The sequence below is a fragment of the Poecilia formosa genome, unplaced genomic scaffold, assembly GCF_000485575.1.
Source record: "Poecilia formosa unplaced genomic scaffold, Poecilia_formosa-5.1.2 Scaffold589, whole genome shotgun sequence".
NCBI lineage: Eukaryota > Metazoa > Chordata > Actinopteri > Cyprinodontiformes > Poeciliidae > Poecilia > Poecilia formosa.
This window is the reverse complement of record NW_006800528.1, coordinates 167,064-176,914: the sequence shown is the minus strand read 5'-3', so window position 1 is coordinate 176,914 and position 9,851 is coordinate 167,064. Positions and strand designations below refer to the sequence as shown.

Below are 9,851 nucleotides of genomic sequence, written 5' to 3'. Positions count from 1 at the left end.
AACAAACAAAAAAAAACAACACAAAACAACCACAGTGGCCTCCTGTAAAACTGCAGCAGGACCAGAGAATCACAATCTGCCTCCTATCAGCTTTTATTGACTCATTGAAGGATGGAGGGGTTTTATATGACAGACAAAACTTTACTAAAATACAGACAGTATTGAGCAAAATTCACTGTTTATAAATCAAGTGTCTCCACTCTTCTTTCCGATTGCTCTTGTTGTTTTCCTCAAGAAAACCTCAACTTTCTGTCTCAGCCTGTTAGTCAGTATTTAAATGTGAAATCTAGTCTCTAGTGACAGGATGAAAATAAGCAGGTTAACAGAAAGTCTGGCTGCCCAGCATTAAAGCTGAACTGGAATAAAATTATTTCACAGACAATAAAATCTCCAGTAGCAAATTGTATCTGAAATAAATTAGTGAAGTGGAGCATAAACTTTATAATGTTATTTTACTAAGAAACAACACATTGGGACAATAATTGTTGCAGTTTGTCTTTAAGATGATCAATATAAATTTTAGGCTGATTTCCACTTCTTGTGTTTAAAAAATATAAACTGAAATATTTGAATAAAAATGAAAAGATTTAATGTTGCTTGAAAAAAAGTATTTAATTGGAACTTCATGAAACATTGTTAATAATCACTTCATGTGATGATCTACTTACAAACAGTTAGTGAGTAATTAGTCCACTGTGTGAACTTATAGTATCCTCTTCCTCTGCAGCTGAATGTGTCTCTATCAGCTGCATTGACCTTTAATTCATTGGATGCTGGAGAGTTTCTATTGGTTGTTCTCCATTCATACGCCCACCACCAAACTCCTTCTCCTTCAATGATCTCACATCTCAGAGTGACCGTCTCTCCTCTGAATATTTGAGACCAGTTGGATTTCAGGGTCACAGTGGGTTTAATGGAAACTGATCACATAAAGAAATATAAAAAAATGAAATTAGAAGTAAATCTTTTGCTCCAATTTGAAGGTTATCTTTCACAGAGTTCAATTTGGAGTTCAAAGGTCAAACTGATCTCAGAAAAAAAAAAAACAATTCAAGTTGAATAAGTTGAATAAGTGACTATTTTTATTCAAGTATAAAATAGTGACTTCTAAACATAGAGGATAATTAATATTAGTAGTAGAAGATATTAGAATAAAGAAAACACTTTTCAAATCAGAACTTTTTAAACTTAAAGATATTTCATAGCAGGTTGATTAAATATCAAGCTTATACTACAAAATTCAGTTTAACATTATTAGGTTATTTAATATGATATGTACTGTCAGTAGTTAAAAAAACGAGTATCTTCAATAAAAGTATTTAACAAGTTTAAGACAATTTGGATGAACAGAAACTAAACTCACCAGATTTCCATAGGGTGACTTCATTGCTGGTTTCAGTGTAGAAAACTGGATCTCCTCTTCCTCCTCTTCCCCCTCTGCAGCTGTAAACACCTTCATTTGAGACGATGAAGACTCCACCTGGTTCAGTGGTTGATATGTTCCGATCTGTAGGATGTGAATGTCTGAACCAGTAAATCTTCCAGCCTTCACCGATGTCCACAGAGCAGTTCAGTGCTACACTGCCCCCTGCTGGTATGATTGTATCCTTCACTGTCACTGAGGCTCTGGGTTTATTTGCAGCTGATTGAGGGAAAGAAAAAAAAGAACAAAATTATCAAAATTGTGCTTGTTTCAATACATTCTGTTTGGTCCATTTATACAGCACCAGTTAATAAATGACACAGGTCATTTGCTGTAAAACTGCAGCAGGACCAGAGAATCACAATCTGCCTCCTATCAGCTTTTATTGAATCATTTAAAGACAGATGGATTTTATACGAGACAAAACTTTACTAAAATACAGACAGTGTTGAGCAGAATTCACTGTTAATAAATCAATTGTTTACTCTCCAATTGCTTCTTTCCAATATTCCAATGTAAAATCTCATCATTATTACATTTTACATTTGGTGACTGAACTCGATTTTACAGTCACTAAACAACAGTGACTTCTAATAAGCAGATCAACAAAAAATCTGATGGCCCAGCATCAAAGTGGATTAAGCATCTTTCATGAACAATAAGATCTCACAGTGACACAAATTAGAGAATTGAAGCATAAACATTATAAAATTATATTACTAAGGAAAACTGCACATGTGCAGTCGATTTGAGTATTTATTATTATTATTATTATTATTATTATTATTATTATTATTATTATTATTATTATTATTATTATTATTAACATTTATTTTAGTTTGCCTTAGAAGTTGATCAATAAATGATTTTAGGAAGCAGGAAACACTGACTTTTAGTTCTTGTGTTTGAAAATGTAAATTAAAATATTAAAGAAACATAACATGTTTAATGATAATAAAAGTGAACTGTTTAGATGAAACTTGATGATGCATTGTAAATAATCACTTCACGTCTATAATAGATGATCTACTTACCAACAGTTAATGAGTAATTAGTCCATTGTGTGAACTGATGGTTTCCTTTTCCTCTGCAGCTGAATGTACCACTGTGAGCGTAGTTGATCCTGTATTCACTGGATGTTGTAGAGTTTCCTGTGTTTGGTCTCCATTCATACGTCCACTCAGTTCCTCCTCCTCCTTGGATCTCACATGTCAGAGTTATTCTCTCTCCTCTGAATATTTTAGACCAGTTGGGTTTCCGGCTCACAGTGGGTTTAATGGAAACTGTTCAAATAAAGAAATCTCTCATTAGAAATGTTACATGTAAAACTTTGACAAAAAATAAAATAAATAAATAAATAAATCTTAGGTGACACAGAAATGAAAACGAATGTATTCATTTAAAAATCTTTAAACCTAGAAAAAGTATATTTTATACCCAGTCACTTCCTTTGTATCAACTTATCAAAGAATCAGTAAAAAAATAAATAATGAAACTAATAATAATTAGTAAAATTGTCAAATGATTGGAGGTGAACACTACAAAATGAATTATTTAAATCAGTTTGCACTATTAAATACCGATTGACATCATCAGGCTGCATAGTAATCATTTAGCTTTTTTAGCTAAATAATTATTTAGAAGATGTGCAGTGTTCCCTGCACATCTTCTTGTTCAGCTGTGAGGAGCTGTGTTCTTCACAGGTGGAAGAGAACAAGATACAAGATACAAGAATTATCTGTTCAGTGTTGGAGAAAAATTGCAGCACAATTGCAGGTGTTTAATCTACACTGTAAAAACAAATCCAAAATCTTAATAGATATTTTGGTCTAGTTTCTAGTGCAAATATCTTTGAACTTGAAATTTATGAGTTACTTGTCAGCAAAATATAGACAGTTGTTTTAAGTCAGTAATTCTTAAATATTGATGGAAAAATACTAATTCCACTGACAGATTATTTCACTTATCACAAGAAGAAAATGTGGTGAGCTTCAAAATAAACGATTTCCAGAACAGAACCATTTTTCCTCTGATTGACAGCTTTGAAACCTTCACACACACAAGAGTGGTGTTAAATTTAACTGCAGGTGTTTGCAGGATGAACCGGGGAGAAAAGGTGACCCTACAGGAAGATCCACACAGATCAGAAGTTTTTACATCGCTGCACTTTCTGTGAGGATTTTTCATTTTACCAACCCAAGGCAGGCAAACTGTGTTCATGCTTGAATTTTAACAGACCATCGATCTAAAATCCTAGCATTCATATATCAAGAATGTCAAATTGTTAAATTTGATGAATGGTTGGTCCTGAGATAGAAGATTAAATTGTAAATTTAGGATTTAATTAGAAAGTCCAAAGAATCATCTTCATCGTTTGACTGTTTTGTTGCTATTAATAATCTTTGTGTTTAAGCTTGATTTGTTCACAGATTTCACCAAACGTATATTTAAACACTGCCGATGCAGGACCAGGTCAGGGCAGCAGGGATTTGATGGGGTTTGTGCTCAAAGTGTTGTTAGAACATTTATATCACTGAATGGATGGATGGTTGGCAGGGAATCCATGAACTCAAATAATAAACAATGAATCTTAAAGACAATCTGTCCACTGATCCAGACTAATGCTTATTAACAGAAAACACAAGAATAAATCACTGGATGTATTTTAGTCATGTTTGTCTTTGGGGATCCATTGGAAAGCAGAATCACTTAAAAAAAACTTGTTCAAAAGCTTTTGAAGTCTCTATGAGAAAATACACTGTTTAGACAGAAGACAACAAAGATCCAATAATAACTGCCGGAAATGTAAAAAATGATAGTCAGTTCTCTATTAGAGTCAAAAATAATGAAATATGCATGATTACAAACTGATTACAAACATTTATTAATTCGTCAGATTAATAAATGTCAGTATAAATAAAAGGGAAGTAACTTTGTCCACATGAACTTTTTGCCTTCAGTTCACAGACAGCAGATGGCGCTAAAGAGAGAAAACATTTCAACTTTTACAGAAAAGCACAAACCTTTCTCCTCTTTAAGTTTCCTCTCATGTAAATTTTCAGTTTTAAACACATAAACATCTTATAAACATGGTAACTTCATATGATAATGTAAGATGCTGAGGCAGCCATTAAATACATTAGACAGTTTGATCTTGAAAGCAGAAAGTTACTGACTTGTTTCCGTGTCTCTTTCCTGATTATCATATTTATTTCCTGATTCACTCGGAAATGTTGAGTTGATCAAATAGAGAGAAAAATATTCATCTACTGTTAATATTTTGTACATAAAGATCTTTATTTCAACACAGATTGATGCACTTTTGTTCAGTTAGTCGAACTAGCTTTCAAATAAAACTGATAAAAATATATATTTAATTTAAAATGCATAAAAAGTTGGTGATTAATTATATATTCATCATAAACTGAATGAAAAACGAACAAGAAAAACTGATTCTCACCTTCAGCATTTACATAGATGAGATTACTGAGAACTGCAATGAAGAGCAGAAGCTGATCAGATATGATTAAACTTAAAACAAATATATTTTAACTTTAGCGACATTTCAGGTAAAAATGGTTTGGTTTTAGAAATAAAGTCAGAGATAAAATATGTAATGCCAAAAAGACTTCATGTAAAAAAGCATTTATATAACAACACCAAGACAACATGTTGAGTTAATCATAGAAACACACATCGCTTCTTTTCAAAATGGTAGAGAAACAGATCAAATAGAGATAAACTCTTTTTCCTTCATGCAGAATCATTTTGATCATTGAACATGAAGTCAGTGATGAACTTACAGAAAAATCCCAGCATGCAGAGCAGAGCGTTCTCCATCCTCACATCCAGACCTTCTGCTCATCAGAAAGGTTTCTACGTTGTTTTATCTATAATTATGAAGCAGAAGTTACATCTGCCACAAATAAATGACATCAGCATGTTATATGCTTCTCAGTATAGCTGTGTGTTTCCTTCCCTTTATCACAATTATCAGAATCCAGCAGCAGCAGCTTTGACTGCAGCAGTTAGTGGGTTTTATTTCCTGTCCACTGGACAAAAATTTCAACCCGTTTCTTGAAAAAAAACTACAAATGTGGTTTTAAAAGTACCTTGACTTTAAACAAATATTGCATGTTGTAAAGAAAAACATTTTTGTCAGCAGTTTTGGGCTTAAGTTAGCAAAATAACTCCTTCCCTTTCACCTTAATTAATGTCTCGTTTTTGCATGCATGCTTTTCAAAAATTATTTTTTTTTACACCTTCTTCAAGTGACTTTCTGTCAGCTGCTTCTCAGCTCAGTGATGAACAAAGCAAGACGTTCAACCTTAAATATCTGAGCCACAATATGTTCTTGATGATCCACCAGCCCTGATGGACGATAACATGGATGCAGAGAATAAAGCTGAGGGTAATAATAGTCTTTAAAATTTAAACTGGTTCAAATCAGTTTTTTTTCCTTCTTCTAGGACTTTTTCATTTTTCAACATGTGTTTTCTGTTGCTGAAAAATGTACATTTTCTTGATACGAGGTTTTCTGTCCAACAGTGATAATATGTTTTGTACTATTTGTTTATGGAGATGTTTTGTTTTTCTGGTTGCTAGAGGGAGATAGAAACTTTATGGTTCCTCTTTGTGTCTAAAGAGTCTCATAGTGAGAATTATCTCATTATCGCATTCAGATATGAACTGAACTGTAATAAAAACAGGAGAAGTAATACTGTGCCAAGCAAATGCAGTCAGACTGACCTCCAAAACTAAAATGAACAGTATTACTGTTCATTTTAGTATTAAGTGAAGTCTATCTATGCTTTCTGTGCTATAGGGACAAATTACAGTCCTGCTTACCGTTATTGGCACCTTTTCATGATTTGCATAGCTGAGTGAATATCTTCAGAAATAAATGGAAATGTTCAAAACTTATATCAGCAGGATCTTTCAATTTCAGGTCCAAAGTAATTTAACAAAGGCAATTACCATTTCAACATAAATATTTTAATTCCAAAGGACAAAACAGAAAACCAGCATGTGCACTAATATTTATAACACCCCTCTTTAATATTTGGTCGCGGAGCCTTTGGCAGCAATGACGGCCTCCAAACGTTTCTTATAATTCATCTATAAGCTTCTTGCACTTCTTGGGTGGCATTTTCTCTCACTTCTTTTGCAATATGCTCAAGCTCTTGTACATTTGCAGGGTTCCTTTCTCCAATGGCAAATTTCAGCTCCACCCAAAGACTTTCAATTGGATTGAGATCAGGACTCATTGCTGGCCATTTTAAAACGGTCCATTTTTTCCCTTTCATCCAGGCGTGTGTGCTTTTGGAGGTGTGCTTTGGGTCGTTGTCTTGCTGGAGGACCCAGGATCTTCGCCGCAAACCAAGTTTCCTTACACAGGGCAAGACATTTCGCTCTGGAATTGCTTGATAATCTTCTGATTTCATGATGCCTGCGATACGGTCAAGGCCTCCAGTACCAGAAGCTGCAAGCAGCCCCACAGCATTATGATTCCTCCACCATGCTTGACTGTTGGTATGGTGTCATTTTCTTTAAAGGCTTCATTGCGCCGTCTGTAAACATATTGTTTGTGTGATTTACCAAAAAGCTCCACTTTTGTTTCATCTGTCCATAAAACGTTGTCCCAGAAGGATTGAGGTTTGTCCAGGTTCTCTTTTGCAAAGATCAAACATTCTTTTTTATGTCTTTTCTTCAGCAATGGAGTCTTCCTTGGCCTCCGCCCATAAAGCCCCACTTTGTTTAGTGTGCGGCGTATGGTACTTGTTGAAACAATCACACCAGACTGCTCCAGGTTGGTATTTAGGTCTTTAGATGTTAGATGTGGTGTTTTTTCCACCATTCGCACCAACCGTCGAAGACTTCTGTCATCAATTTTTCTCTTCCCCCCACGTCCAGGGGTTCTTGACTGTTCCACTTCTTAATAACATTACGCACCGTTGAAACAGGGATACCAAGGTCTTTGGAGAGGCCTTTATACCCTTTGGAGGTCTTGTGCTTGCAAATAATAGCGTTTCTGATGGCCTCAAACAGCTCCTTTGTCTTTACCATTGTCACATGTGGAGATGAACTAACAAGTGGCTTTTAAAGCACCAACATGATCATTCATTGGTTAATTCATGTCACATGTGTGGAGGCAGTCCATCACAAGTGATCTTTATGTGTGATTTGCAACAGGTGAGCCAAATTGGGTTTTCATATTGATTTGCAGCAAAGGGTGCCAATACCATTGGCATGATAAAAATTATGTTTTTTCTTTGTTTTCCTCATAATGTTTATCTTTTTAAATGTTTTTGATCATTTGTTGTTTTGCATCAAGCACAGCTATCTTGGTGTTTCTCTTGATGAATTCCCTTCAATAAATATTCCATTCTATGTACTTAAACTTCATGGGTGCCAATAATGGTGAGCAGGACTGACATTTCATTTAGCATGCTATCAACTGTGGCCCTTAGTTTGAAATTCCCATTTTATCCACAATCAAGCATCTAAGCGATAGTTCTTACAATGTGCTGTTCATTTGCACAAAGCTCCTACTGAGAGCTGCAGTCCCCAGCCAATCTCCCTCCACACACAGGACTCTTCCCTTCTGCCTCCCCCATGTAGCTCCTCCAGGTTCATAATAAATAAACTACTTCTCAGTCTGATGCTCCAAAGCAAAGTGGTGAAAGGGGAAGTGTCGGATAGCAACTCCTTAAATAGACAGAGGCCAATTTCCGGTTCTACAAGCAGCTGTGATGCAAAATCAAATTTCTTTTAACTTATTTTTATACTGACAGCCTTTTCATAACTACAGGTAACATAGTTAGCAGATTGAGCAATAAAAGTGCATAACTGGCCTTTAAGGCCTGGAGTTGATGATTCCTTTGCCATAAACTTACTTGTTGACTAAATTTCTAACAGGCCATGCTGAGCCATAGTTCTATGTTGTTCTATTAAATATCTTCATCAGGTTCTCCAGGCTGGGTTAAGGAATGAAGTTCAAGTGTATTCAAAGATTAATAGAAAGCAACTTTGATTAGGAACCATTTACTCTTGAATACAGTTGCATTTAAAAAAGAGCTAAAAATATTTAGTTTCCTCATTTCTGAGAACAGCACTAACACCAAGTCACTAATATATGCAAGAGAGATGAGGATCTATTCTAATTGAATGGAAACTTATATATGCAAGAGAGATGAGGATCTATTCTAATTGAATGGAAAACTTAACAGATGTGTATCAGAAATATTCTTTGAAAATTAGCTGTGTGTAGGCTTTAGGGAGGAACCTTAAACATGCCACAAACCATTAGTGGCCAAAACTGATCAGCTAGAAACAGATGGAGCTTTTAAGGAAGCTGCAAAGTGACACACACACACACACACACACACACACACACACACACACACACACACACACACACACACACACACACACACACACACACACTGTCATGTTCGAGGGTAGGCTTCTAACCCACATGCAGAATCAGACCCGGGAGGCAACAATTAATAAGAATTTATTTACAAAATACAATCACAGGTGCCTTACAGGTGATCCTTTGGACCGAGACGTTGCATATTGTTTATTGTTTTCAGATTCAGCTCCAGAGCCACAGCAGCAGATGAACCAATCAGAAATGAGCTTATTTTTGGAGTATTAAAAGGAAGTGTATAGACATGATATGCTTACAGTCATTTACATTATGATGTGCTTACATATTTAAAAAGTATGTATAGTATTCTGACAATATCTCACTGACAAATTTAATTAGTGTATTTATAATCATAATATAACAAAATGGCTCAGTTTAGAAAATACTAGCTTCTGGTTTTGGTTTCCATGTACATTTGTTTTGCGTTGCTTGCCAAAAATATTTATAGTGCCACAATAAACTGGGATGATGAAACTCTGTACTTTATGGTTAAATTATTAGTTTGTACCTCCATCTAGTGGCTGTTACATGACACTGCAACAGATTTATTGCTTCAGGGCTCTCTCTGTAGGTTATTCAAATATCCAGATGTTAAATATTTTTGGAGATGGCAAAACAAGTCATGTTTAATTTCAAGGTTTTAAGCTTCGAAACTTCATGGCAATAAACATTGTGGGCTCTGATACCAGGCGGCTCTCATGCTTATGAACTTCAGTGCTGCTATTGAAATTTTACAAATTGGACAATTTTAAAATGTCTGTAATAAAAAAAATATTTGAATTTGGGCATCTTGTGTAATTAATCTTTCCATGTAATTTTCCATGTAATCTTAGCCTAAAACAGTGTAAATACTGTAGTGTAGTTATGCATGTCATTTACAAAATAGTTACGTAGGAATAAAGATGAATTAAGAGTAATTAAAATTGTAGTTTATCAGTAGCAGCAAATCCAAAATAAAAATGAAGTGTAATGAAGTGTACATTATTATATTAATAG

The 9,851-nt window shown here is 34.7% G+C and overlaps 1 protein-coding gene across 1 annotated transcript in view; it reads right to left on the bottom strand.

Annotated features, from left to right (window-relative positions):
• Positions 1 to 5,331, bottom strand: part of LOC103129897 (low affinity immunoglobulin gamma Fc region receptor II-like) — a 9,924-nt gene extending 4,593 nt beyond the window's left edge. The window contains exons 1-3 of the mRNA XM_016665478.1: positions 5,227 to 5,331; positions 4,884 to 4,916; positions 669 to 920 (exon numbers count right to left, since the gene is read on the bottom strand). Of these exons, the coding sequence (XP_016520964.1) occupies positions 669 to 920; positions 4,884 to 4,916; positions 5,227 to 5,263 (322 nt within the window). The 5' untranslated portion in view covers positions 5,264 to 5,331. The remainder of the gene's footprint in view (positions 1 to 668; positions 921 to 4,883; positions 4,917 to 5,226) is intronic.
• Between the last annotated feature and the right edge of the window lie 4,520 nt (positions 5,332 to 9,851).